General features: G+C 56.5%; 11 protein-coding genes across 11 annotated transcripts; 5 read left to right on the forward strand and 6 right to left on the reverse strand.

The window, feature by feature from the left end:
- Positions 1-51: 51 nt before the first annotated feature.
- On the reverse strand, positions 52-1,054 carry GLRG_10061 (ribosomal protein L1p/L10e family protein; the record flags this gene model as incomplete). The annotated part of the gene is made up of 2 exons (XM_008100746.1): positions 52-709; positions 819-1,054. The coding sequence occupies 2 exons, from the start codon at positions 1,052-1,054 to the stop codon at positions 52-54; spliced, it is 894 nt and encodes a 297-aa protein (XP_008098937.1).
- A 614-nt stretch (positions 1,055-1,668) lies between these two features.
- Positions 1,669-3,677, forward strand: GLRG_10062 (glutamyl-tRNA synthetase; the record flags this gene model as incomplete). The annotated part of the gene is made up of 3 exons (XM_008100747.1): positions 1,669-1,889; positions 1,954-2,121; positions 2,183-3,677. The coding sequence occupies 3 exons, from the start codon at positions 1,669-1,671 to the stop codon at positions 3,675-3,677; spliced, it is 1,884 nt and encodes a 627-aa protein (XP_008098938.1).
- Positions 3,678-4,714: 1,037 nt separating this feature from the next.
- Positions 4,715-5,961, forward strand: GLRG_10063 (D-isomer specific 2-hydroxyacid dehydrogenase; the record flags this gene model as incomplete). Its single annotated transcript, XM_008100748.1, has 2 exons — positions 4,715-5,171; positions 5,243-5,961. 2 exons carry the CDS (start codon positions 4,715-4,717, stop codon positions 5,959-5,961), a joined length of 1,176 nt encoding a protein of 391 aa, XP_008098939.1.
- A 273-nt stretch (positions 5,962-6,234) lies between these two features.
- On the reverse strand, positions 6,235-7,842 carry GLRG_10064 (uncharacterized protein; the record flags this gene model as incomplete). The annotated part of the gene is made up of 3 exons (XM_008100749.1): positions 6,235-6,882; positions 6,971-7,279; positions 7,339-7,842. 3 exons carry the CDS (start codon positions 7,840-7,842, stop codon positions 6,235-6,237), a joined length of 1,461 nt encoding a protein of 486 aa, XP_008098940.1.
- A 587-nt stretch (positions 7,843-8,429) lies between these two features.
- GLRG_10065 (uncharacterized protein) lies at positions 8,430-9,563 on the reverse strand (the record flags this gene model as incomplete). The annotated part of the gene is made up of 1 exon (XM_008100750.1): positions 8,430-9,563. The coding sequence occupies one exon, from the start codon at positions 9,561-9,563 to the stop codon at positions 8,430-8,432; it is 1,134 nt and encodes a 377-aa protein (XP_008098941.1).
- A 742-nt stretch (positions 9,564-10,305) lies between these two features.
- On the reverse strand, positions 10,306-11,703 carry GLRG_10066 (flavin-containing superfamily Amine oxidase; the record flags this gene model as incomplete). The annotated part of the gene is made up of 1 exon (XM_008100751.1): positions 10,306-11,703. The coding sequence occupies one exon, from the start codon at positions 11,701-11,703 to the stop codon at positions 10,306-10,308; it is 1,398 nt and encodes a 465-aa protein (XP_008098942.1).
- A 2,162-nt stretch (positions 11,704-13,865) lies between these two features.
- Positions 13,866-15,846, forward strand: GLRG_10067 (POT family protein; the record flags this gene model as incomplete). Its single annotated transcript, XM_008100752.1, has 3 exons — positions 13,866-14,151; positions 14,230-14,382; positions 14,453-15,846. 3 exons carry the CDS (start codon positions 13,866-13,868, stop codon positions 15,844-15,846), a joined length of 1,833 nt encoding a protein of 610 aa, XP_008098943.1.
- A 429-nt stretch (positions 15,847-16,275) lies between these two features.
- On the reverse strand, positions 16,276-18,027 carry GLRG_10068 (H3 K56 histone acetylation protein KAT11; the record flags this gene model as incomplete). Its single annotated transcript, XM_008100753.1, has 1 exon — positions 16,276-18,027. One exon carries the CDS (start codon positions 18,025-18,027, stop codon positions 16,276-16,278), a length of 1,752 nt encoding a protein of 583 aa, XP_008098944.1.
- A 508-nt stretch (positions 18,028-18,535) lies between these two features.
- Positions 18,536-19,564, forward strand: GLRG_10069 (RNase III domain-containing protein; the record flags this gene model as incomplete). The annotated part of the gene is made up of 3 exons (XM_008100754.1): positions 18,536-18,989; positions 19,097-19,329; positions 19,415-19,564. 3 exons carry the CDS (start codon positions 18,536-18,538, stop codon positions 19,562-19,564), a joined length of 837 nt encoding a protein of 278 aa, XP_008098945.1.
- Positions 19,565-19,815: 251 nt separating this feature from the next.
- On the reverse strand, positions 19,816-21,126 carry GLRG_10070 (uncharacterized protein; the record flags this gene model as incomplete). Its single annotated transcript, XM_008100755.1, has 1 exon — positions 19,816-21,126. One exon carries the CDS (start codon positions 21,124-21,126, stop codon positions 19,816-19,818), a length of 1,311 nt encoding a protein of 436 aa, XP_008098946.1.
- Positions 21,127-23,691: 2,565 nt separating this feature from the next.
- Positions 23,692-26,891, forward strand: GLRG_10071 (uncharacterized protein; the record flags this gene model as incomplete). The annotated part of the gene is made up of 3 exons (XM_008100756.1): positions 23,692-26,056; positions 26,130-26,353; positions 26,418-26,891. 3 exons carry the CDS (start codon positions 23,692-23,694, stop codon positions 26,889-26,891), a joined length of 3,063 nt encoding a protein of 1,020 aa, XP_008098947.1.
- Positions 26,892-27,305: the final 414 nt, after the last annotated feature.

A 27,305-nucleotide genomic window follows, 5' to 3' on the forward strand; every position in this document is an offset into this window, starting at 1 on the left:
TATCTTTTTCTTGGTCTCTCGGTCCTCTCCCCCCCCCTCATCTTATACAAGTTACATAACGGTGGTCAGGTGATCCGGCGTAACCTTCTCGTCCGTAGAGGCAAAGTTGCCGTTCAAGCTGAAGCCGGGGCCCTGCGAGGTACTCAGCACAACCTCGTGGACCTCCTTGGGCGTGTCGAGTTCGGCAATGTCGGATTTGATGTTGCCTACAAAGGCCTTGACGTTGGCCGACAGCATCTTGGGGGTGAAACCGAGCTGGCCGATGGCCATGCGGATGGCGCCCATGCGCTCGCGGTAGTTGTCGGCGCCCATGGTCTCGCGGATGGAGCTGACGACGTTGTCGGTGATGGTCTTCATGCGGCGGTTGGGCATCAGGCCCTTGGGACCGAGGATGCGGCCCAGTGCGGCCTTGTTGAGCGCGGCCTCGCTGTCGCTGTGGCAGATAAGGCGGTTGAAGACGATGTTCTCGTTTCGGATGGCCTCGAAGACGGACTCCTCGCCCGCGACCACGGCGCCGGCCTGCAGGGCCTGCTGCGCGGTCGGGCTGCCCTCGGGGCAGATGACGCCGACGCGGATGTCAGACTTGACGGGGTTCGGGAGACGGATGCGGTTCTTGATGACGGAGCCGTTGCGCGGCGTCTTGAGGTGGACGGCAAGCTCGTATTTGATTGCCTGGGGAGGACGGCCGACTTCGTACGCGCGGAGGTAGCTGCCATGACGAATCAGTAAAGTGTTCAGGGGGGGGGGGGGGGGGATGGAGGTTTCCGTATAAACGCGAAACCCAACCGGAGGTGGAAAAGGAAAAATATTGAACATACCGCATGGCGTCGCAGAGGGAGAACTGGGGGCAATTCTTGACGTTGTACGTCTTAAAGTCCTTGGGGACCTTTTTCTTCTTCTTCTCCGTCTTCTTGTAGCCCCCTTGGTTGCTCGCATATCGTGGCTGGGCGACAGAGGGAACCAGAAACCGGGGTATCGTGGAGGCTGTCGGCCTTGCTGAGGCAGAGAGGCTCAGGCGGGCCATCGAGGCCATGCATTGGGTTGTTGACGCCATCACGGGGCCGGGTATACGTGAACTGGAGGGTGCAACACCAAGCTCTGGGCCTCACGGATTTGTCGCGCGTGAAGCTCTAGCCAAAGACTGCAGAAAAAAGATGGTGGCCTGAGAGGCAAGGCAGAAGACGTATCTTATCGATCAAAAATGGCTTATCAGAGGACCGGTCCGGTTCCGGTGTGGACGGTACGTACTCGAGTCCTTCAACATACCACTGTCATCAGAGTACGGTATGAATGAAGAGTCATAATTACCTGCTATGCTTGGTTTTTACTATTAAAAGGGGCCTTGAAATAGATCATTGGTATTCTTTTACATCCCCTTTTTCTTGAGCCTTTTTAGACTCTCTTGTACGGCGCAATCAACAAGTAGCAAGCTCCGTCCTCGGTCAAGGACCTCCAAGCCCGCTGAGCCACCAATCACAGTCACTCCCTCTCTTCCCGGCCGAGTGCTCTCGGTGAGTCCCCCTCCGAGCGTTACCCCTCCATGAATTTTAACCCCACCACGAAATATCAGCCACTCCGCGCATTTGACTCACGAGACAACAGGACTGCCCTGCCCATCGTATTCTCCCGACCTCTTGATCATCGTAATCGGATCATAACACCGCCATCATGAAGGCCGAGGAGCTCCAAACCCTTCCCGCCGCCCTGGCCGGCGACTTCAAGTCGATCGAGCCGCACCTCCGCGCCCTTGACAAGCACCTGACGCTGCGCACCTTCGTCGAGGGCTACTCGCTGGGCGAGACCGAGACCAAGATCTGGCAGACTCTCAAGCTCAACAAGGCTGCCATGGGCTTCATCCGCAAGGGTACAATGGCCAACCTCACCCGTTGGTATGTCGTGGAGCACCTTCTCTCGTCCGCCGGTATCGTGCGAACACTGACCACACGATCCCAGGTTCACCTTTATCGAGAACACCCACCCCGAGATTCAAGCCGAGACGAACGCCGCCGATGCTGAGCGCAAGGCCAAGGTCGTCGCCGCCAGTAAGAAGGGTGCCAACTACTCGCTCTCCCTCCAGAACGCCGAGGCAGGCGTCGTCACACGTTTCCTCCCCGAGCCCTCGTGAGTGCCTGCACGGTTTGTCATACAGCAAACAGCACCCCCGCCTCTAACCGTGTCGCAGAGGATACCTTCACATCGGTCACGCCAAGGCAGCGCTTCTGAGCGACTACTTTGCCCACGAGGCCTACAACGGCAAGCTCCGCCTCCGTCTCGATGACACCAACCCCGCCAAGGAGAGCGAGGAGTTCCAGGATGCCATTGTCGAGGACCTTAAGATGATGGGCATCACACCCGACGCCCTCTCCTACACCTCCGACTACTTCGACTACCTCTACGAGACCTGTGTTCGCCTCATCAAGGAGGGCCACGCCTACGCCGACGACACCGAGCAGGAGACGATGCGTAACGAGCGCACCGAGGGTATCGCGTCCAAGTGCAGAGAGCGCAGCGTCGAGGAGAACCTGCGTATCTTTGAGGAGATGAAGAACGGCACCCCCGAGGGCCTGAACAACTGCATCCGTGCCAAGATCTCCGTCGACAACGTCAACAAGGCCCTGAGAGACCCCGTCATCTACCGCTGCAACGTTGAGAACAAGCACCACCGCACCGGCGACAAGTGGAAGATCTACCCCATGTACGACCTCGCCTGCCCCGTTGTCGACTCCCACGAGGGCGTCACCCACGCTCTCAGGTCCACCGAGTACACCGACCGTAACCCCCTGTACCAGTGGTTCATCGACACCCTGAAGCTGCGCCAGGTCTACATGCACGACTTCAGCCGCATCAACCTCGTCCGCACCTTCCTCTCCAAGAGAAAGCTCGCCAGGATCGTCGAGAAGGGCACCGTCTGGGGCTGGGACGACCCCCGCATGCCCACAATTCGTGGTGTGCGCCGTCGTGGCATGACCATCCCCGCCCTTCGCGAGTTCATCATCAAGCAGGGGCCTAGCCGAAACGTCGTCAACATGGACTGGGCGTCGTTCTGGAACATCAACAAGAAGGTCATCGACCCCATCGCCCCCCGCCACACCGCCATCCTCGAGAAGGACGCCGTCAAGGTCAAGGTCGTCGGCGCCGAGGCCCCCGCCGAACCGCGCACCGAGGACAAGCCCAAGCATCCCAAGAACCCCGACGTCGGCACCAAGAAGGTCGTCTTCTCCAACGAGCTCATCCTCGACCAGGCCGACGTCAAGAGCTTCAAGAAGGACGAGGAGTTCACCCTCATGGGCTGGGGCAACGCCTTTGCCCGCGAGATCGGTGCCACGGACCCCATCACGGACCTCACCGTCGAGCTCCACCTCAAGGGCGACTTCAAGACGACGGACAAGAAGGTCACCTGGCTCTCGACGGCCGGCACCAAGCTCGTCAAGGCCGAGCTCTGGGACTTTGACTACCTCATCAACAAGGACAAGCTCGAGGAGGACGACGTGCTCGAGCAGGTCCTCAACCCCAACACCTCCACCATGGAGACGGCGTGGTGCGACGCCGGCGTCGGCGAGCTCAAGAAGGACGATATCATCCAGCTCGAGAGACGGGGCTTCTTCCGCGTCGATAAGGGCCTCGACGAGGGCGACGTGGTTGTTCTGTTCAACATCCCCACCGGCAAGGCCAAATAAGCCAAGTCGAGGTTGTCGATTTTGTAGCTTAAAAAAAGAAAGGACATGAAGATTCGAGGCATAAACTGAGAACGCCGCACGCCCTAGAGCCGTACCTTTTAATCCATCATATGCTGCAGCTTAGAAAATCTCACCCACTGAAAAAGAAAAAAGAAAACCCATGATTCTTCTGCTATTCAACCTCGGCTGAGGGACTCTTTCGGAAACCCCGACTAACAGCGGCGGAATGCCATTGGGTTCTGTCAAGGTAGATTATTGCAGTAGGGCAACACGTAATAACTGGTTGGCTCATCAGACCGTCGTTATCATCGGCTCGGGTTCCTGTATAGGCACTGTTACGAGGAGCCCAATTGCTGGGAGTTCTGGGGCAGCGACATGCTCTTCTTCACATCGCAGGAAGACGCCCACTGATTGCAGATATGCATCTTCCGCACGGAGACCCAAGCTGGGGTAAGACGCAATGCCATGATAGCTCCATCACCAGGACATGAATTTACAAGAAAAAGATAGGAAGCGAATTCCGGTAGGTAGCACTCTCGCGCTGCTCCCTGTCAACCACCAACAAGCCCCTACCGTCCTGCCAAGCTTCGAAAGACTGGCGCAGCATCTTGTCCTGTCTTCCTCATCCTTCGACTATCTTCTAGAGTTCTATTGCGCCACCCAGTCGGATAAGCGGAGTGACCATCCGAGGCCCAGATTAAGGAAGATTCCCGTAGGACGAGGCGTCCAACTCGAATTCGACCAATCCATCGGTTCATGTTCTGTTCAAATAGGATCCCATCGCTTCCCTAGTAAGCTCAGGTCCGGGTAGATCGTTATCAGGGTCCCCCATCTGCTAGTAACCTTATTGGAGCCCAATTGCCGCGCGCATAGGAGCTCTTGCATTATCTCTGGGCGTGACAGATATCGTCAAACTCTCATCTCTTCTTGAATCCGACCGCGCCCCGTTGCCTATCGTCCCCTGCAACGGCCCATTCTCCCAAAGAAGAAAGCCTCTTTCATAAACTCGTATTCTATTCAGCCCAACCTCACTCGCAATGGCTGAACCGCACAACACCCCGTATCCACCCGCAACACCGCAATGTCAAACACCTCGCTCCTCACCGCCGCGTCCTCACCAGGCCATGACAGCCGGAGCCTTAACCGCAGGAGTCGCGGCATCGGCAACCGCAGACGGCACGCACGTGAAGCCCAGAGTGCTTCACATCGGCGACCCAATCAAGTACAACCCACATGCCTACGCCGCCTTCGCGGCGCGGTGCGAGATCATCCGACCCACGACGCCCGAGCGCCAGCGCCCCGCCTTCGCCGCGGCGCTCCGGGACGGCAAGTGGGGTGACTTTTCCGCCGTGTTCCGGCCGTTCTGGGGCACCGGCGGAGAGATGGGCAACTGGGACGCCGAGCTGATTCCGCTGCTGCCCGCGAGTTGTCGGGTATTTGCGAGCGCCGGTGCGGGCTTCGACTGGGCCGACACGCGACTTCTCGGAGAACGGGGTGAGTTCCTCCCGGCGGCTTGTGTCGCGAGGTTCAAGGATGATGTTGATCAATCGGACTGACAACATTAGGAATCATATATTGCAATTCCGGTCTCGCGGCCGCCGAGGCAGTGGCAGATTTCGCCGTCGCCCTCGTCATATCAACCTTTCGCCACCTCCCGTGGTGCATGACCGCCGCCTCCGACCCCGCAGCCTTCCAGGACTGCCACGCTGGCGCCACAGCCGTCTCGCACAGCTTGCGCGGCCACGTTCTTGGCTTGATCGGGATGGGAAACATCGGCCAGCAGGTCGCCCAGCGACTCGGCCTCGGATTCCGCATGGACGTGCACTATTTCGACATTGTTCGCAAGGATGCCGCCATGGAGACTGTATCGGACGCGACGTTCCACGAGACGCTCGAGTCGCTGCTCGGGGTCTCGGACTGCGTAGTACTGTGCACCCCGGCCGGTGGCAAGATGATCACGGCCGAGTCCCTGGCCTGGTTCAAGCCCGGCTCGCGGTTCGTCAACGTCGCGAGGGGGAGCCTCGTGGACGAGAACGCCCTGGCCGACGCGCTGGAGTCCGGGCGGATTGGGAGCGCCGCGCTGGATGTGCACGCCGACGAGCCGAGGCCCCATCCGCGGCTGCTGAGGCTTGCCGAGACCAAGGTCATGTTGACATGCCACAACGCCGGCGGGACGGTCGAGACGCACAAAGGGTTTGAGAAGCTGAGCATGGAGAACATTATGGCCGTGCTGAGCGGTGGCAAGCCCATCACGCCGGTAAACTTACACCATCTAAAACAGTAATGCCTAAGATCCGCTCAACGTTGGAGAAAGCATCAAGAAGAAGGGCAAGCGAATGCACCTCAAGATACCCTCGGGGGGCCGGCCATGAACTTTTAGCAGTAATCCGATACGATCCTGCACTGGTCGTACGAGTGGGATCTGGCGATATGGCATGGCGGGGGTCTGATAATGAATCATGAAACGATGGGTTTTTAGGGCTTCGGCCTGGAATCTGCGTCTGCGTTTGTGTCTGTATCCAATAATACGGAGATTCGCACTAGAAACCCTTGAACCTCAAGTTGTGCTGTCTCCTATTGCCATCACAGTTCTTCCTCCATCTCTGGTGAGTCGAGAGCGAACCATGACTCTCAGCGCCCGATGGGCCAGTCGCTGCAGCACAGCCGGCTCACTCACACCCTTCCCGTGCAGAGCAAGCACCGCACTTGGTGCAAAAACCAGAGCTTGTCCCGTATGCAACGAAACAATCATGCTGAACACCTCCATCATCGGGTCCTTACCTCCGATAGGAATCGGACTCACTGCCTGAACCTCATCCTCTTCGTCCGTCACCGTAACCGACATGGATGAGATTCCCGCCAGGTGCTTGCCAAGAGTGCGTAACCAGTCGGGGGAGGTGAAACGATGCACCACCGTCATTGAGCAGAGGTCGAGAAGTTTCGTCGAAACTGTTGGTTCTTGCGTTGAGATAAGCACTCGGACGCCCAGATGACGCTGGAGCCGGATTGTTTCGAGGAGTGCGTTTGTCAAGGCCTGGCTTTCCCCAGACTCCTTCATGTACTTGTGTGCCTCGTCGAGTGCAACTACACGGCCGATAGGGGACTGTTGCTCAAGGAAGAGCGACAAGCAGATGTTGAAGAGGGAGCAAGCCAGCTCCGCAGTCACGCAAGGGCATGACAGGTCAACAACTGTCAACTGCCCAGACTTCAAATCACATAGTTAGCTCAATACCAGATATTGATAGCGGGGAGAGAGGAGATACTTTAGGCTGCCAATCAATGGGTTCGCTCACACAACCGAGCGTCTCCTTCGCCATGAAGCTCTCTAGGGTGTCAAGACGCTGGTTCAGAGGGTTTAGCTGGCCTGGAGTCAAGTCCTCGCGGCCCAGGAGCCTTCTGAACTCGGCGTAGCTGAAGCCGAGGCCGGTTCTCTGTTGCTTCATGCGCATATCTCGCAGGATACGGTTGACTACGTGGAGGTAGAGCGGCATAGAGCCGCCTTCCCCGACGGCCATCAGGTCGTTCATGCGACGAGTGTTGAGGTCATCGTCGCTCAGCTTCAAGGGCTTGATCGTGACATTTGGTATTCCGCTGTAGATTTTCTGTAAAAAAAAGCATCAGAACCATGCAAGACCTTGTGGAGAAGTTAGAAGAGGGATACCTGGATTGTGCGGACATTCGTGGGAGCACAGAGGACTCTGACTGAAGCTTGCTCGTGGGAGGCTATGAACGCAGCCTCACATGGCAAACCGCCAGAGTCCGAGACGAAACTGTCGTAATGGAAGACGATCCCTGTCAGGGGATGAGGCAGCTGTCCCAGCTGGCTTGGAATGAGGCAATTCTCAAGCAGGCAGGCGAGTGTGTTGCTCTTCCCCGACCCTTGGCTTCCGCAGATGAAGACACTAGAGGGACATGCGACGTTGTGGAACAGGCGCGTTGCTTCCAATGAAGTGACACCTCCCGAGATGCTGGCGCCAAAGAGGCCGAATTGTGAGGGAGGTGACCTATCGATGAGGGGGACCGTCAGAAGTGGGCTGGAGACGACTTCGTCGTTGTACTGCGTTTGCGGTTCCAGGGCTAGGTGCTTCAGCTGGACAACGATATCCGCTTGAGGCTCGGTTTCGGAAAAGACACCATCAGTGTCAGGAGTTGGCTTTCCAGCCATCTCGTCAAATCGCAGAGGCGTCGAAGTCGTGTCTCCTAGAGGCGAGAAAGTGAACAGCCCAAAAGGTTGATGAGGGTGAGGCAATACCAGTAGCTGTAGGGAATGAGAGATTTCCATTCTTAAATAATAGAAGGTTGCTGCTGCGCAGTAATGGTTCGATAGACTCCTCTGCTAGGTCATCGGAAGGCACTGGCGGGTGTTGGACGGACCAATGTTCTAGATGTCTTTGGATTCAATTGATGATGAAGGCAGCATCCCGGCTCCAAGCAAAACCCATCTTTCAGGCTGGCTGCATCTTTCCTTGTCGCAGACACACGACATCAAAGGTCACAGCAGGGTTCCATAATGTACTAGAACCAAGTTCTGCAGTATCGACATCTTCTCTTGTGTGCCTGATCTTTGGGACAACAAAGACACGACGTTAAACACCATCATCTTGTTGAATCCATGACTGCGGTGCCCCTCACTTTCGTTTGCACAAGACGAGAAAGAATGGGGCAGCTCTGAGGCTTCTTCTATGCCAAGATTGATGTTGGTAGCATTTAACGGTAGGTTTTCAAGTTTCAAAGAAGCTTCCCCTTGCTCGGTCAACGAAGGAGGGGTGTCTCCTCACCCGCCGGATTCCTGCCCTCTTCACCATCATCCTCGCTGCCAACGACATCTGACAGCCAGTGCTTGAAATGCTCGCGGATCTGGGCGTCTCTGTAGATCCAGGCAATACAAACACCTGCACCAGGACCCAGTGGGAGGGCTGCAAGAACTGCCACTAGCGGAACCTTCCAGCCGGTCTCAACAAGAAGCCAGTAGAGGACGGTCAAGCCGATGTAAAACGCGTCGATCTGAACAAACTTGATGGTGGAACGAGTCATATCCTTTCTGTCGTCCCACTGGAAGAGGCTCCAGATAAGGTACACGTGGGAAACGGCGGAGCACAGGATGGGGACGATGTAGACAAGCAGAACCGAGACTGCGTGAGACTCGAGGTGGAAAGTGCGGTGCTGGCGCTTCTGCAGCCTCAAGACGACCCAGCGGACGGCCTGGCGGATGAGAGATACCCAGACAGGGAAGACGAGCCAGAGGGCAATGGTGACAGGAGAGTTGTAGATCAGCATGAGGACGGACGGCAAGACAAAGCCCCATGCAACGCTGACGGGAATGGCGACAGTCTCGGCGTCGACAGCGAGATGGCGAGACTTCTTGCCAAAGTCGGGGTCCTTGGAGGGGGCGCTCTTGACGACATCCTGACCGGCCTTTTTCCTGGCGAGCAGGATGGAGCGCGAGCGGTGGAAGAAGGCCGGGATAACGACGAGCTGCCACACAACGGCGCCGCCAATGAGGTTGAAGACCAGCCAGGGGCCGGTTGGGTTGGCGATGAGCACGTTGGGGGCGTTGCAGACGCGGGCGGCCTCGACGGTGGTGACGGTCATGAGGCCGGCGATGAAGGACAGGATGGCGGCCATGCTGGCGAAGGTGCGGACGGAGTCGAGGGCTGTCTGAAAGAAAGAGACGGCGAAGCAGGCAGGCGGGCCGAGAACGGGGACCCTACTGATGGCCGGGAGTCGGGCGCGCGAGTGGCATTGCGAGTAGAGGAGGGCGACGTTCACGTCCGAGTGGATGAAGAGGGACGCGAAGGTCGCGACGGCGAGGATGACGGGAATCACGAGAAGGGCGCGGTAGGATAAGACGTGGATGGGCGCCGGCCAGCGCTTCGGGGGCGTCATGGTTCTGAGCCTCCCTCGGAACAGATGGTGATGTTGGGGTCTATGTCGCGTCGCACAAGACCGGTGTTGATGTAGGTGCGCAAGGATCGTGACGCTGCTGTATTACTGTGTGGTGACCATTCATTCGCCAGCTGAGGAATGCATGGAACGGAGAAGAGCAGGCCCGCTGCAAATATTATGTCAGCTTCCAGTAAGGGTACTAGAGATACTACCTTGGACTTAATTGGTGTGTGTACATAGCCGTGCATCAAGCACGATTATCATAAGATTCGGCGACACGTGCGCTATTATCAGTATCAGCTGACCTACTTCCTCTCTCCAATTCGGCTGGTGTGACTAGATATACGCCGTTCAACAGACTAATGGTTCCGAAGGCTGGCTGGGGATGTACACGGCTGAATGCAACAACCGTAGCGACAATTGCGTACGCAGCCCGATTTTGTTATTCATTCGCATACTTGTACTGTTGTAGACGTCCTCTTACGTCGACTGTACTACAGGCCTTTACACCAGAAGAATGAACGAGAGTAAGAATCGCAAATCTCCCGACTACACTCACAGATAAAGTTATCTCCGTAACTACGCCCATAGAATAGTAATTGAATTTATCTCAATCGGTACGTATACACAACATGTCTACATACCTCCGACTACATAGGCAACAGCCCCAACCAAATCGACATATTCCGCTTAGCCCAACAGAGCAATTCTTATTAATATCTACAAATCACCACCACCATGATTACTTTTCCAGCGAAGCCATGATCGCTGGCAAGACTTCATATTCTGTAAAGTCCCAGATCGTGCTGGAGCTCCCGGAGCTCCACGAGTGACCTGTCCAAAACGTGTTTCTTTGACTCTGAAGCGCCGTGTAGCGCTTGTAGAACCCGGAACGAATAGCGTCCGTGGACACAGTCAGACCAAAAGGCGAGTGGTTGTTGAATGCCATGATTTCCGGCATGATATCGTCAGGCCGGCCCAGCGCACGTCGAGCTTCGTGTACCTGTGCCAGAATTGTCGCTTTGACTGTTTCCTCTGACTGATAATCGGGACTGGTGTATTGTGTGGACCAGAGGTCTGAGACAGTCTCGGCCGTGAAGTAGTAGACACCCGGCATGGCGGGGATACCGTACTGGGACTCCAAGTCATAACTATATACCGATGTCCCGGCGGGAAAACCTGAGCGAGAGATGACGGCGTTGTAGTAATAACTGTTGTTCAGCTGACCAAATACCTGGCTCTCTTCGTCGCTGAGATCGAGGAAGGGCTTGAGGTTATCCAGAGTTGGGGGAATGGTAATGAGTAGTTTGGAAGCGTGAACGGTTTTGGGGCCAGAAGGCGTTGTGATCGAGACGGTGACGCAGTCGTCTTGGCGGTCGATACGGCTGATTTCTGCCCAAGTGACAGCGCTATCGCCGAGGAATGCCTGAGCCGCGTTCCAAAGTGACTGGAGATCGTCGTTCGCCTCGTAGACCTTTGAATTCTCCTCGCGGGCCCGGACTTGCATTGGGTTGAACAGCTTCATGACGTAAAGAGTGGGCTGGGCAAGAACATTGCCCATGCCTTGAAACCGCAGCCATCCATCGTACGCGAGTGCGCCGAGGTCATACTTTTGGACAAAGTCGCCCCAGGGGAGGAGCAGGTCCTCCGGTACAGGGTCAGGCAGATGGTATCCGCGGAAGAAGTCGTCGGGGTACTTGGCCAGCTGTACTTTGTATCGCTCGAGAGCAGCCGCGGTGTCGTTGGCGTTGACGATTGGCCAAGAAGGCCCGGGCCGCTCGCGGGCCATGTCTACGGCCACGGATTGCCTCTTTGGTGCGAATGGCGCCAGGGGCACGCCCAGTCTGCGGAAATAGTTGTACACCTCTGTAGTGTTGACGAAGTTCTGAGTGCCGTAGTCAAAAGTCATGCCGGTCTTGGCATCAACATATGTATTCGTATGTCCGCCCAGTCGCCCGGCTTTTTCGATGAGGGCCACACTCTTGCCCAGCTGTTGCAGCCTGACAGCAGCATAGGTTCCGCTGGAGCCACCCCCAATAACAGCGACGTCGCGTTTGAGGATCTCCGGGGCCGCTTCATCGTTCCCTGAAGCGGCTTGGAGTAGAAAGAACCCCATCACGAGTTTTCCGAGTCGCGTCATGCTGAGATGAAGTGTGGTGGGCACCAATAAAAGAAATCTAATGGTATGAACTCAATGCTGAAGAAGCTGTCGGTTGGTAAAAGAATTGACCTCGAAGCGACGGCTGCCTCTTTTGACTGTGAACCTTAGCAAACGAACCTGTTGAAAGGGTGGCGTGGAGCTGTAATACACCAGCAAAGTTGTGTAATGATGGTATACTCCGTACATAGAATATGACGAGTCTAATAAATAGAAGGTGCAGCTTTGTCGGTCTGGTATAGTCGACCGACAGAGACGGTTTTACTTGCGTAAATTATTTGACTTTAAGTTAGAGTTAATTTGATTAATTGCTTGGCGAGGTAATGATGGCATGTGACCCAGTGGATAGTCGGCTGAGAATTGTACCAATGATTCGAATAGTAATTTGTCGTAGTGTATCCATACGGTATAAGGCGCTAATTGCTGCTTGCGATTAACGGCGTCGTTTTTGCGACATAATTACAGTAATTAGATGTGGTAGCCCACAAGTAACAATAGGTCATACCTAGTACCAATTGATCAGCTCCGTTCCCAACCCCATACTCAATGCGGATCTGGGAGGAAGCATTTTCCGTGGATGACTATATGGTTAAAGTAGTGAGCTCGTGTATCTATATGGTTGTGTACCAGGCTGGCTCATTCTCACTCTGTCAACACGCACCCGAAGTTAGCCTCGGGCTATTCAGAGCATCACTAGTTTCCCTTGTGGCATTACTTCACCAAAGGGTCAACAATCCCCAACTGGCCCAACGGGGCAAACCATGTGCCTACCGTTAGCACAGCCAATCCTCCCGCCTTTGCTACAAAACATTGGACTAGCCGAGCAAATCCTTCCTGAAAGCCCTCGCGTTCAAGACTTCCAGTCTCGAGGAATCTTAACTTGACATTGTGATCTTTACTAATGAAACAACAATATTGAGACCCAGAGCCATTTTTGCCAGGTTTCTCAAATCCCAACCTTCTTAGTGCTTGTACCAAATTCAACCAGCAAGCTGATGAAAAATAACAAGATGACAAGATTACCCCACTAGTTATGCGTCGTTGCGTTTCCTTTATATTCAGGAAATCAATAAGTGTAATATAGTCTCCCAGTGAATGGCCGTCCATTCCAAAGACATCAGAATGGCAAAAAAACAACTCATATGATCCATTATTAGATCGTCCTATGCACATTTTGCAAAATAATAATAATGAAAACATCGAACACTGTTCATCCTTGGTACAATATTAGAGCTTGAACTGGTTCTCTAATGCTCACTCTAGGGCCTCGAATCTGGCGAATCATTTGTGGGACAGCATCTGCATGCAGTAATTCGTGAATACTCGAAGACAGCTACAATATGGTTTATTAACATGTAACCTTCGATACCTTGGCCGCATGCCCGCCCAGAACCTGAGACTTCTTATCACCTACCACATTCGAGCAAAGCCAAGGCTGCCAAGACCAGTCATCGGTGTTCTCGTCCTACACCGTCCAGAAATCCAAACTATCATTACCTATCCCGGGCAACCAGCCAAGATGTGGAGTTTCAACCCTCCTTCCCGCGAGTCGTTCCAAGTTCTACAGTACCTACACAAGTCTTCTGCCTTCACAATCCTCTAGCAAAAGTGTGACATTCACGGCCGCTGGCTGTAGACATGGAAACCTGTGTTCTTTTCCCGGCCAAATTGCCGTTAATTGCGGCATGAACGATTGCTCCGTTACTTGATCTCCTCCCCGCCAAGCCGGGAAGCTGTTGGCTAATGGATCTTTCTGCGTTACCCTCTGTACAACGCTGTCTTGTCTCAACCAACCATGATGGAGTTCCCATTCTGCTCATCGTTATCTCTCGGCGATGGCTCGCTTCGCGGTCGCCAAGGAAGAAATGTAACCATCACCGCACGAGGAGCGCCTTGAGCTGTTCCATTGCGCGCCTATCACCGACTGGCAATCGCAGACAGCCTCTGCAGCGCCGATAGGATGCGCCCGCGGGAAGCTACAAAAGTGCTCAACCGGCCCCGCCAGCTCTCGCGGTGGCTGTCTCCCAAGCTCTGCCCAGCGGCTGCGACTTGCTCTCAAGCCTTTTATTCCCCCCCTTTCGTCCCTCTTGAACAAGCTCAAGCCGAGAAGCGACGAGAGTTCTTAGACCACAAAACGTCACGATATGTCAACGGCCCCGAACCTAGACGTGGTGGAAGCCGCGCGGGCAGACTGCCCGGCCATTGAGAAGGGCGTTGACGCCGCGAGGAAGCCGGATGCGTACACGGGGGACCTTGCCGACGGACGGCTATCCCACGACACCCTCGGCGGGCTCAACGGCGAGGTCTACCCGACCGAGGAGGAGCTTCTCACGCTGCGCCGCGTTCACGGCAAGGTGGACTGGCTAATTTACAGCATCGGCTTTGTCGAAATGTGCGAGCGCTTCGCGTACTATGGCACAACGGCCGTGTGTAAGTGGCGGAATAGCCCTATCACAACATCGTGCGGGAGTATGGGACTACCTACTGACTCCTCGTGTTCTAACAAAGTTGTCAACTTTATCGCGTATCCCCTCCCGCCGGGCTCGACGACCGGCGCCGGAGGCACACATGAGCAAGCTGGCGCCTTGGGTCTCGGCCAGCGCGCCTCAACCGCCCTGACCCTCTTCAACTCCTTCTGGTCCTATGTGATGCCACTCGTCGGTAAGCACCTCGCCAACACTCCCCGGGCCCTCAACGCCAAGTCGGAACTCTCATCTGACTCCTTTCCCAGGCGGCTACATCGCTGACACGTACTGGGGGCGTTACCTCACGATTCAATGGGCCATTGCCATCGCCACTTTGGGCCACATCTTCATCATCATCGCCGCCGTCCCCTCCGTCATCGCCAACCCGAGCGGCTCGCTGGCAGCCTTCATCATCGGCCTCGTCTTCTTCGGAACCGGCGTTGGGTTTTTCAAAGCCAATATCTCGCCCCTCATCGCCGAGCAGTATGAGCTTACGCAGCCCCGGCAAACGGTCGAGACGCTCCCCAAGACGGGCGAGCGCGTCATCGTCGACCCCGTCATGACCATCTCGCGCGTCTATATGCGCTACTACTTCCTCATCAACGTCGGCGCTCTTGTCGGCCAAATCTCCATGGTCTACGCCGAAAAGTACGTCGGCTTCTGGCTCTCATACCTCCTCCCGACCATCATGTTCTTCTTCTGTCCCATCGTCATGTTCGCCTGCCGCAACCGCTACGCCAAGCGCCCGCCCACTGGTTCCGTCCTCGGCAAGTCCATCGCCCTCATTGGCTACGGCCTTCGGCAGGGCGGCGGTGGCGGCATCACAGGGATGCGCAAGGACGCATTCTGGGAGCGCATCAAGCCCTCGCGGGTCGCCGACAAGCCGGCGTGGATGACGTTCGACGACGCCTGGGTCGATGAGGTCCGCCGCGGCGTCATGGCCTGCGCCGTCTTCCTCTGGTTCCCTATCTTCTGGCTCGCGTACGGCCAGATGACCAACAACCTCATCAACCAGGCGGCGACGATGCGGCTCGACGGTATCCCCAACGACATCATCACCAACCTCAATCCCTTTGCGCTGCTCATCTTCATCCCAATCTGCGACAAGTTCATCTACCCGGCCGTCGAGCGCGCGGGGCTCCGCTTCACCCCGCTCAAGAAGATCACGCTCGGCTTCTTCTGCGCGACGCTGTCCATGATGGTCGCCGCCATCATCCAGCACTTCATTTACCAGCAGGCGCCGTGCGGGTACAGCGCCGGCGACACGGACTGCATCCGCGAGAACGGCCCGCCCGAGATGACCGTGTGGATCCAGACGCCGTGCTACATCCTCATCGCGCTGAGCGAGATCTTCGCGTCCATCACGGGGCTTGAGTACGCCTTCACCAAGGCGCCCAAGAACATGCGCGGGCTCGTCACCGGCGTCTTCCTCTTCGTCCACGCCTTCTCGAGCGCCATCGGCCAGGCGTTTGTGGGCCTGGCGGCCGACCCGTTGCTCGTGTGGCTGTACACCTGTATCGCCATCATCAGCTGCCTGGGTGGCATCGGCTTCTGGATCATGTTCCGCAAGCTTGACAAGGAGGAAGACGCGCTGAATGCGCTGCCGGAGAGCACATACAAGGGACGAGGGGAGTTGGAACCTGAAAGCAAGGCAGTCTAAGTGTCTTAAGGCCGAAGCTACAGTGTCGGCGAGGCACATGGTGATTGTGTATATAACAGTTCATAGTCAATGTGTTATATGCGTTGGGGCAATGACAATCGTCAAGCGGCTGCACCCATTGAAGAAACACTCCCAGAAAAGCCTTGATCCGAGTTGACACATATGATCATTAGTCACAAGTAACGCACGTTGAAGTACGGAAAATTGAAAAAAAAAAGGTCAGTTAAAAGACCTGCGCGACCTGATCAGTTTGAGTTGCATTGCGCCTTGTACACCCACTTCGGGGCAGCCTTCACCCATCCCTCGTAAACCCTCGCGTGGGGAATCAAACCCAGCCCATCCGTTATTTACCCTGGTATTCCCAATCCAACGCCTTGCTACTGCCACGGCTCCTCGGCTTGATATCACCATAGCTTTCAAATTCATGTGTTACGTTTTCTTGCGGACCAACCCAGCGCCGAGCACGTTGACCTTCGGGGGTTCACCGTTGTTCGCCTTGGTCGCGTCGACACTCGGGGTCGCTTCTTTGGACTTCCTTCGGATGAGCCCCGTGCTCAGGACATTAACCTTGCTCGCCGGCTCACCCGACCCAATAGCAGGCGACTCTTCTGGGCGTTTGCGCTTGACCAGACCTGGTAGATTATTCACGGCCCCAGCTGACGGCTGGCTTGGCGAAGGGACCGGGGTCTCCCGTGTGCCTACAACCTCCAAGCCCCATGAGTCTCCAATGCCGACTTCGCTGATCCATCGCCTGGTGCTACTGGTGGCAATATCAAGGTTTGCAAAGTCCAAGTGCAGCAGAAGCTCATTGACCCGCTTGTAATCGTTTTCGTCGACAATCTTGCGACCTCTGCCTTCTGCCGGCCAATAATAGTAAGCGGTGGAAATGGGCTTATCTAGCAGATAGTTGCGCTGTTGGGTCTTGATGCGCGGTTGCCGAGGCTTGATGACACCCGATAATTTCGCCTTCTTGTTCTTCTTGTTGTTCTTTCGCTCGTGCTTTTCCAGCTTCGCCTTCGATAATGTACCAGGCGATGTTGGAGGGAACAGCTTGCGTGGCGTAGACATGGGCGTCGTCAGCCGGGCAGATTTCTGTTTGTTCGGTGTCACTGGAGGGTTGGAAGCACTAAATGAAGGGTTCTGTGTCGGCAAGGCCGTCGTGGCATTGTCCTGGCAGACCTTTTCCACCTCCGGGTCAAATACGACCCATATGAAACCAGTCAGACGCCCACTGGAACACTCCTGTCTGTACGCCATCATCTCCCAGAAGGTCTCCAAGCTCTTGACGCTCTTCCATTGGCCCGTGGTCTTGAGCTGCTTTGACTTTCCAGTCTCCTCGTCCAATTCGTCTCGGAATCGCGACTTGGGGTCGTCTGGAAAGCGGGGAATAAGGCATCGCGCGGGCACCCAGTCGTACTCCTTGGTATAATGCGAAATCTTCTCGAGGGCGTGTCCCAGCACCCAATTGGCGGCGCTGCTGGGGGTCTTTGGCAAAAAAGCCTTCGTCTCGTAGCTGTCGAGCCCGGGGATCACGAGATATCCTTTGACGCCACCCCATGGTGCACCCTTGCCCACGGGGGTGTTGTTCTCCAGGAGGGGGTCCAGAACCTTGCACCACCATTTGACGAGTCCTCTGTCGTCGAGAACATGCTTGCCGCTGTACTCGACGCTGCCGGGAAAGAGGTATTGATCTTGAGCACGGGCGAAGAGGCTGACGACGGATTGGATGCCCTTGCGACTGCGCTGCTCGACGAGATAGGAGACGAAAACACTGCTGATTTCTTTAATGGGCGAAGGGGTGCCCTTGGGCAGGTTGAGCAGCTTCAGGTAGCCGGTCGAATCGGCTTTTGAGACAAAAAAAGTGCTGGAGTGTGCCGTCGTGTAGATGAAGACCTCCAAGGCGAGGACGAGGACCGGCTTCGAGGCGTCGTCTTTCGTCGGCTTGTCGGTCTGGGCGGTGCTGGCGGGAACATCGATGGAGATGGCGAGGAAATGCCTCTCGCAGTACGTCTTGTCTTCGCGTTCCTCCGGCGGCGCCGAATAGAGAGCGTCGGTCTTGGTGGGCGGAGTCGAGAGGTGGTAGACGCCGAAGCGGTAGCCCCTGGGCAGGACGGCCGACAGCTTCTCGAGAAGAAGGGCGCTGCTCTGAGCCGTGGTCTTCACCCTGCTAGGAGTCGCCATGATGTGATTAATTGCGAGAAATGCTTGGGGGAATATGGACTCCCAGGGCAAAGGTCATGTCATGGCTGTGGGATCGTGCATCGGCATCAGCAGCGGCAGCAGCAGTGGCTGGTCTGCAGGGTCCAAAAGAAGCCGACGCGTCGCAGGAGGTGATGGGCGCGAGTCTTTCAGAAGCGTGACGCCGTTTCAGTGGGGAAAACGCGATATGGATCCCTCTTCAGTTAAAGGGAAGCAGCGACTTGTCTGGGGCCTCCCGGAAGCTACGAGCTGGAGCTAGTACCGTCTTGGGACTAGCGCCGGCTCTCGCATGATCATCCCTCCGCCCGCCAGCGCGCTTCCACGTGACCTCGAGAAATTGTTCCGTGCAGCGATCGCGAAAAAGTTCCAGCTCAAGCAAAGCAATCAGGAAGCTCTAGCTAGCTACGACGAGAGTACTTACTTACGCCTTCATTAATTCTCACCCTCTTCCAACACACCGCCGTCCCTCTGTTGCCAGCAACAGACAAAGATGGCAACCAACGGCTCCCGGTCAGCCTACGGCCTCACGAGGCATGCCGTCCGGCATTGCCAGTCGGCTGCAACCCCCCGAGTCGCTTCTTCTATCCAGTGCATCTCCAGAACGTTTGCGACGACCGGTCCCCGGACGGCTACCGAGAGCAAGATTGACCAACTGTCGAGGAAAACTGAGGAGGCGGAAAGACCCGACGAAGTCTCGCAGCGCCCGCGATGGTCCTACACCCCCGAGGGCATGAAGGCCCCCTTCTCTCCTCACATCACCAAGAACCCGGCGCGCAGCGTCTGGTCTGTCAACACGGACCCCAAGAAGCTGGACCAGATGTACGTCAGGTTTCTGGGTCGCGACGGAGATAAGATGCTGCCGGACGAGGTCAAGTGGTTGGCCGTTACGCACAAGAGTTTCGACCAGGGCCGCCGGGGTTTCAACGACAAGCTGGCATATCTGGGTAAGGCTTTCTCTCCCGCTTTCGGGATTGACTTGCGACTTGGCGTCTGCGTCGCCCGCCCCAAAGCTACTTTCAGCTAACTGAGAGGGCTTTTCCATGTGCTACAGGTCGACAAGCAGTTGTTCTCGAGTCCACGCGAAGCATAGTAACGTCGTCGCTGGCAAAGGACGGGGCCATGGTCCCTGATGAGCACGGTCGCGCACCGTTCGAGCACCCCGCTCTTGCAAGCCTCGACAATCTCAACGTTGAGCTGCCGCAGAAGGTCGTCACCAAGGAAAGGATTGAGGAGCTGGCGATGGCCGCTGGCATCGACAAGGTTTTGCGGTGGAAACCGGCAAAGGTAAGCCTAACTCTTAGCCCCCCCCTCCTCCTCCTCCTTGCGGAAGGAGCGAGAATAGCCCGCCCTGGCTAAGCGCATACGACAGCCGGAAAACCTTGCTGGGTCTGGCCAGCAGATCGTGCTCAACTCGGCCGTGTTCGCCATTGTGGGAGCCATCACTCTCCAGCACGGAGCCGAGGTGGCAGGCAGAGTCATCAGGGAGAGAATATTGAGACCGCTCTCGCTCAGGCAATGACACCAACGAACATAACACAAAGAGAGACGTCTGTTGTATCATAGGTGTAAAACATTTGACAGGAAGGGCAATCATCCCAACAGGAACGCCTGGAGGCAGCCCAAAGCTTTTTTGCCCAATACCACTACGTGACGCCGTGCTGCCACCGGGTTGCTGACGCCACCTTGTAGCAGACGGCCCAAACGGGTATGTAGAAATCATGCCCCAAAGTGATGAGATGAGAACAACGTTTGCCAGGCGCTTGCCGCCATTCACTCTGGCGGCAGCGGCCGCAGCAGGCCCGTTGTCAGGTGCATCACATGGGAGATGCTGCGGTCAGGGGGCTGCCAGGCCAGCCTGATGACCCATCCGTCGGTGGTCGAGCAGAGGTCGCGGACAAGGGACTTGTCGATGCGGGTCGTCATCTCGACCGTGACGAGGTTGTTCACGACGGCGTCGTCGACGCCCTTGCCGAGGATCAGCGCCTTGCGGATCATGCTGTTGTTGGGCGTGCGCACGACCAGCCGTGAGGCGCGCGTCCAGTCGACGACGTGCAGGCCGAAGTCGAGCATGCCAGCGCGGCCAACCTCGCCCGTCACGGCGTGTACGTAGCCCTCACCGAGCGGGCGGGTCATGTCCGAGGTGGAGCGGGTACAGAGGAAGAAGCTTTTGAGCATGGCAAATGATTCATTCAGGGTGGCCATGCCAAAGCCGGGGTCCGGGTCAACGTGCCAGATGCTCTTTGGCCAGTCGTTGGAGCCGTAGTGGGCGACGCCCTCGCCCAAGGGGTCGTAGGCAAGCAGGTCGCTGGCAAGGATGGGCATTGTTAGCGATCGGGAGGCGCCTTGGTACAGGACAAGGTCCCAATCGGGATTAATATAGATGCGGTCCCACGCCGGGTTTCGCTGGCTCCGTTGCGGGTAGCCGTGGGCGTCGGACTCGGGCGAGGCCATGGGTAGATGGATCCTGAAGAAGGACAGAGCCTCGCGACGGGCTTCAGCGCAGACTCGAAAAATGGCCGGGCTCCTATTCTCGCAGTACCAGTGGGCGTTGCAGGCAACGTTGCCAAGCTCATTGCCAGAAGACTCGACTCCCGAGGTGTCCATGACACCCCTGATGACGACGACGCGGGGCTGCTCCAGATGGATGAGCCAGATCTTGGAACGCAGCTCGTAGGGCAGGTCTGGGAAGCGGCCAAAGACGTCGGCTCGACCAGACTCGGGCGGTGGCGACAAGGGCGGCAGTGGTGGCGGTGTCAATGCCGTCGTCTTCGGGGGGTCGCTTGCGGGCGCGGCAACCCAAGTGCGCAAGTCGAAACCTTCGCAGGCTTCCAGGAGCTTCCAGTGATTCGTGGGCGGTTGTTGTTCCCGTGTAGCGGAGCGGACATGGGTGTCGGTAGTCCGGAACCCCCCTCCATGAGGGTTTCTGGCCTCCACCACGTTGGCGTCATAGTCGTCTCGCGCTTGTGAACAAGAGGCGGGCTGGGCCGGCGGCGAGAACAAGTCTATCGGTTGAAGGGGCAGCAGAGAAGGAAAGGGGCTCGGTGAGCGGCTGGCTTCATCAGACTCGTAAACCGAGTCCATTACGAGGGTACTTTAGGTTTTTGGCAAGTTCAGGGATTGGGCGAGCGAAGAATTCGGACGAGATAGTACAAGGGACTCTAGTTGGACGACGAGACGAATGAAGACGTTGGGAGAGTGTTCAATGATGCCGAGCAAATGTGGTGATGGGGTGATCAATCCTCTGTGCGCGAAGAACGGGAGCATATGGGCGACGCTAAGATGCGTGCGTAATGCGATGTAATGAGATGTCTCTCGGGTAAGGCGTGTAATAGCAAGGCTGAGAGAGAGAGAGGGTGTGTGTGTGTGTGTGTGTGTGTGTTTTGTGACTTGTGAAGCTAGTGTGGGGTGATGAGGCGGAGGTTGTAGCGGGGAACAAGGGACGACGTGTTTGAGAATCGGGGGACACTCCACGAACCAAACGCGCCATGTGCTTTGGATTCCAAATACGAACCCGAGCACGATGAGGTAGGTGGTTAATCGTTCGGTCCCCTGAATGAGTCGCGCGCTTGGCCAACGAGGATGATGGGAGTTGAGAGCGAAATGCGGCGCACGTTGGGACGACGTTTTACGTGGATCCAGGCAGGAATCGTGATGCTCTGCGGCTCACCCTTCTAGGTACCCACACTACTCCGTACTCTGTGATTGATTACTAAGATAATGTACCAAGGTACATGGGAATGAAGGGATCCTTGCCGGTGTCACTACGTACCTACTACTATAGCCCCATACCTATATGAAGTTCTGCCCCACCCACACTTCTACCAAGCTAGACTAGGACTTACCGATCCGTATTCGGCTTCACCACATTACAGACATGATACAACACAGAAGAAGAAACAACGAGACCCTTTTACAGGGCGTTGCCTCTTGAGGAAAAGCCTTGCGAGAGTCCAAAACGTATTGCACCGGTAGTAGGTATATCTATGCGTTCACGTATAATCACTTGTCTCGTAAGAGACGCCCGCACGACTCTGTAACAAGAACGGCACCCACGAGTGGAGGGACCGATGCCACATGGTGTTTGGCAACTTAAAGAGACAGAGATATAGACAATATGTGTGTGTGTGCGCGTGTGCGTGTGTTCAAGAGATAGAGAGAGAGAGAGAGAGGGTAGCGCACAGCATCCCTGTCAGATCGTGTCAAATACCCGTCAACCCATAATAGACTCGGCACATACTTTCTAACCAGGTAGCTTAAACTGCGCACTTTCACTACCTACATAGACCGCATGATAATTATACGAACAAGGTCAATTACGGCTTGTGTATCCGTAGTCCACCCCCATTGTCATTGCCGCTGCGGGAGAGCGTTGATGTGTGGCATGGAGCCCCTGTCCTGGTTTCCCGTTATATTCTTGGCTTTACTACGGAGTAGTATGATTTGCATGTAGGAACTTTAGGATTCATCTGTAGAGTGGCATTGCTTTGCTTACCTACCCTGAGCCAGTAACCAGCTGCCCCCCCCCGACATTCCAATAAACAGCCTTAATCATTGCCTCACCAGCCAAGAACAGTACGCTACCGTGCGAGATTTGCAAAGGGGACCGGGCTGTGGGCCAATCACCGAGTCGTCTCTGCAACGTCACTTCGCCGTCTGAAACTCGCACAACCCAAGCCCTGACGCTGACAACCTGCACTCTCAACGCCTTCCGTGGATCGATGGCTTGATGAACGGAACTGTACTCAACTCTCGGGGGGATACCCGGCCTTTTTTGCCCACGGATCACGGCTCACCCTATATAGCATCGTGATGCATAAATTACCCTATTAGGGTTACACGCCGTGCACCCGAATCCCAATGTCACTTACTCGCACCACGACAGAGACCAGCTGAACTCCTGCTCCATCTTCATGCCATCGTCGGTGCTCCTCTTGACGCGGCCTTGTGCCATCAATCAACCACCCAAGGAACCCTGCCATGCCATATTGACAGGAAACAGGGTCTCGGCGTCAAACTCTTGTAAACTGATCTGGCTTCTGCTGTCGGTGACGGAGTATGCCCGCTTGACCTTGTCTGAGGTCGGCTGCCGCCGTAGAGACCGGGTTTCTTCTTCCCAACTCGGTGAATCGAGCCCCCCCCCCCCCCTCCCCCGGCAGGTTTTGTCGGAGATTTTCGCAAGGGACCTCCCTCTCTCACCTAGGCTTCAATCTCAGTCAGTCCATCCGGGGTGGACCCAACTGGGATCGATGCCAGCTGCCAGGTGGAGCGGGATCCCGCCGCGAGTGGCCGCCTGTCTACTGACGACTTAGATCGCTCGCTCCATGTTTAGGCTCGTGATCGTTAGATTGTAAGGGCCTTGCTATAGATATGTCCCCGTTCGTCTCTCCATGTTTCTTTGGGCCTGTTTTGTTTCCCTCCACCGTTTGGCAATTCAAACACCCAGCCCGCCTTAAGAGGAATATAATAGCACCCTTCTCCTTTGTCTTTCACAACTGCTGGGCAGCCTTTGCTTTGACGTTTTCTTCTTCTATTCCTTCTTCTTCCTCCATCTCTTCCTCTTCATAGATCCCCATGTTATACGACCCATCTAATGTCACTGTCAACACTGTAAAGCTTAACCAATAGCCTATTCCCCCTGATAACATCATGGAGATGATGGACATGTACAACAAAATATCGCCACAAGAAGAGAACCCTACGCGGACGTTACAGCCACCACCGCCAGCTCCTCCACAGAGACAGAGCGCTTGGATGAACTTCTGCGTAGGGTTCTTGATGGTATTTTCTATCTTCAGCATCGGCAGGGAAATCAAGCAACAATTTGATCACAGGCCCAGCCTGAGTAACCAGGTAGCCGTGAATCGGGATTTGGAATCATGGAGCCAGGCTCTCGACTCCATCGTTGCACCCGAAACTGCCGAGGCTATCGGAAATGATGCCAGGCTGAAGCGGACCCTCATGTCCATGGTCGAGTTCACTGTTGATCTCTCCGACCAGCTGGCTGCTCGCTACGAATCACCCCGGCTTCAGGAGACGAAGGAGGCATTACAGGAGTACAAGAAAATAATTGAGAGAAGCCTTGGGGACCTGGAGGGCGACGATGCTAAGAGCGGCAGCGGAACGGAGCCTGAGAAACGCCAGCTTCCGGGCTTGGGCGGCCTCTTTGGTGGCATAGGTGGCGGAGGTGGCGGTGGAGGAAACATGTCTGCCGGCATCCTCAGCGGCCTTCTCCAGCCCCTGACCGACGGCCTCAAGAACATCGGAAGCCAGCTGGTCCGCAATCTCGACGGACCAGGCATGTTCCTGGGCATAGGGATCGGCGCCGGCGCCGCCCAAGGGCTAAACCTGTCGACGGAGGCCAAGACCATGGAGGTGGCGGCCAAGGTGGCAGCAGACAACAAGATGGAGGCGACCGGCCTGAACCCCGCGATCCAGAACCTGGGCGTTGGTCTCACAGCGACCATCCTGGGATCCGTAGACCTGTCCAGCCTATCCGGCGTGGGAGGGAACTTGACACTGCAGCTCCAGCCCATCGCCCTCTCCCTCGCAACGGGCATCGGGAACGGCACGGTGGCCGGCCTCAAGCTCAACCCCAACGCCGCGAATCTCGAGCCCGTCAACGACTCTAGCCTCCCCAACGTCCTCGGAACCTTTGGTTTTGGGCTCACCAAGACGCTGACCTCCAACATAGACACGTCCAATCTCTTGAGCAAGGCCAACAACCCCGGCCTCACGCGCCGGCTCATGGAGATCCTCCCCGCCGCCGCCTCGGGTCTCGGTAATGGTTTGGGCGAGGGCGCAACGGTCGGTCTCGGCCTGCAGCCCGACGAGGCGGTGGTCATGAAGCAGATGCCAGACGGCTCCATCGACTTTGGCGGCATCACGCAGACCTTCGCCAAGGCCTTGACAAATAGTCTCTTGCGGAACGGCACCGCGAACGAGCTTCTCAAAAAGGTCAACTTGAGCGGCAGCGACACGTCACGCCGCATCATGGAGATCCTCCCCGCCGCCGCCTCGGGTCTCGGCAAGGGCCTGGGTGAGGGAGCAACGGTCGGTCTCGGCCTGCAGCCCGACGAGGCGGTGGTCATGAAGCAGATGCCAGACGGCTCCATCGACTTTGGCGGCATCACGCAGACCTTTGCCAAGGCCCTGACGAGCAGCTTCCTGCAGAACGGCACCGCGAACGAGCTCGTCAACAAGGTCGGCAGCGCCGCCAAGTCAGCCGTGAACGGCGGTGGGATCCCAAAGACCATCGACATCAACGGCCAGACGGTCGAGATCAGCAAGGCTGCCCAGGGCTTCGCCCGCGGCTTCCTCCAGGCCGCCGGCGACTCCATCCAGAGCATGGGTGGCGTGCAGTCCCTCTTCGAGGGCAACGCCACGATCCCCACGGGCCCGCCGCCGGACTCCAAGATCGACTTCGACGACACCATCGGCGGCGCCGCCACCGGATTCGGTTCCGGGATCGGCGGGCAGGGTGTCGTCGTTGTCTACGGCCTGATCAAGTACCCGCACGGCACGAACGCGACCGCCGCAGGCGCCGCCCCAGCACTTCTGGCCACGAGCGCGCCCGCTGCCCGCCGTGACTTGGAGCTCGTCGGCCGCCAGCGCCCCCCGCCCATCGTCTCCGTCGACACGAACAACGGGTTCAACCTCTCCGTCGTCATCAATGCCCAGACGGTCTCCGCGGCCGCCCAGGCCGGCGTCAACGCCCTCTCCTGCCAGGGCATCGGCGGGTTGGGACTCATCGGCCTCGGCCTGATCCGTAGCAAGACCATCGCCCTCGACATGATCAGCGGCGGCGGTGGTGGCAGAAATAGCAACATCACAAAGGTCATCAAGCAGGTCATCCCCACCGGCACCATCAAGATCGCCAACGAGGGCCACTTTTACGCCATCGACGGCGGTATTCTTCGTGATTCGCTGGACGGCAGCATCACCAACGCCGCGAACGCCATCGAGATTAACGGCGCTAAATTGCCGAGCTGGATCGCGTTCCTCGTCATTCACAGTAAGTTGAAAAACGCCCCCTTCCCCCTCCCGAAGATCCATTGGGAAACCCGGCTGACAGCTCACCTCTCCAGTTCTTTTCGCCATCGTAGCATACATCAACGTCCTTCCTCTGGCCATCGGTCTCGAGCATCTGAGGAGCCTCCTCCTCCGCGTCAATGTACCGCAAGCCCTGCCCAAAGTCCAAAAATGGAACAACATCATGTGGCTCTTCGTCATGGGCCCCTCGGTCCTGCTCGTTTTCCTCTTCGGCGCGCTCGTCACCGCCAAGTCTGCACACTTCCGTACCGCCCACGGTGTAAGTCGCTGACCGAGTCTATTCTTCGAAGCCCCTCCTCGATAGCTAACAAAGCCCATAACAGGTCATCAGCCTCATCGCAACACTCGTCGGCCTGGGTGCAGTCCTCCTCCACCTCGTAGTCAAGGCCCGCGCACCACCCGAACTCCCCAGATCTACCGGCTCTCCGCCGCCCCCGTTGCCCCTCACGAGCCTACCCAACATCCGCCTCATGGTGAACCAGCTCTTCCTTGCCCTTTCCTTCGCTTCCGTCATCACGGGCTTCGCGGGCCTGAGCTCTGTGGCGCTGTGCTTTACGCAGATCGTCCCCTTCGACCTCGCGCTTGTCATCGGCTTCGGCTTGTCAACGGTCTTTGTCTTGGGCTCCTCGATCTCGGGGCTCGACCTTGCGCTTACCGTGCGTGACATCATGAAGCGGAGAAAGGGCGGCACGGCTGGCTCCTCTGAAGCCGTTGAGAGGGGCGACGGTGGGTTGCAGGGCAAGATCTCGGCGCCCAAGATTGTGGAGAGCAACAAGGAGAAGGGCAATTTTTTGTAATGGGGTCTTGATAAGAGTCTACCGGCGTTTCGAGACTTGGAGCTGTGCTCAGTCCCGTATATAGATTTGGTAAGGGTTCGTAATGCATTCGGTCGGTGGGGTCGGAAATTGAAAGGTTTATAAGATACCTACGGAGATGAGGAGTACGGCATGGGATTGGCAAAATGCTACATGAAAGACGCATGTACCAGGGTCACGTATTGCATGACGAGGGAAGTAAATACGTTTGGGATTGTTTGGTGTTGAAGGAGCCACATCAGTGGCTTTCACGTTCATTATACCCCAGCTCGCTTCAGGAGGCGGGCTATGATTTTATCTCACATTAAATTTGACCAAGCTTAGTGCCTAGTGTAGTCTCTCTGTGATTGAACATTGGCTTTTCTCATGTGCTGTTATGTCAAACATGTATCGGCA

The sequence above is a fragment of the Colletotrichum graminicola genome, assembly GCF_000149035.1.
Source record: "Colletotrichum graminicola M1.001 genomic scaffold supercont1.55, whole genome shotgun sequence".
Lineage (NCBI taxonomy): Eukaryota > Fungi > Ascomycota > Sordariomycetes > Glomerellales > Glomerellaceae > Colletotrichum > Colletotrichum graminicola.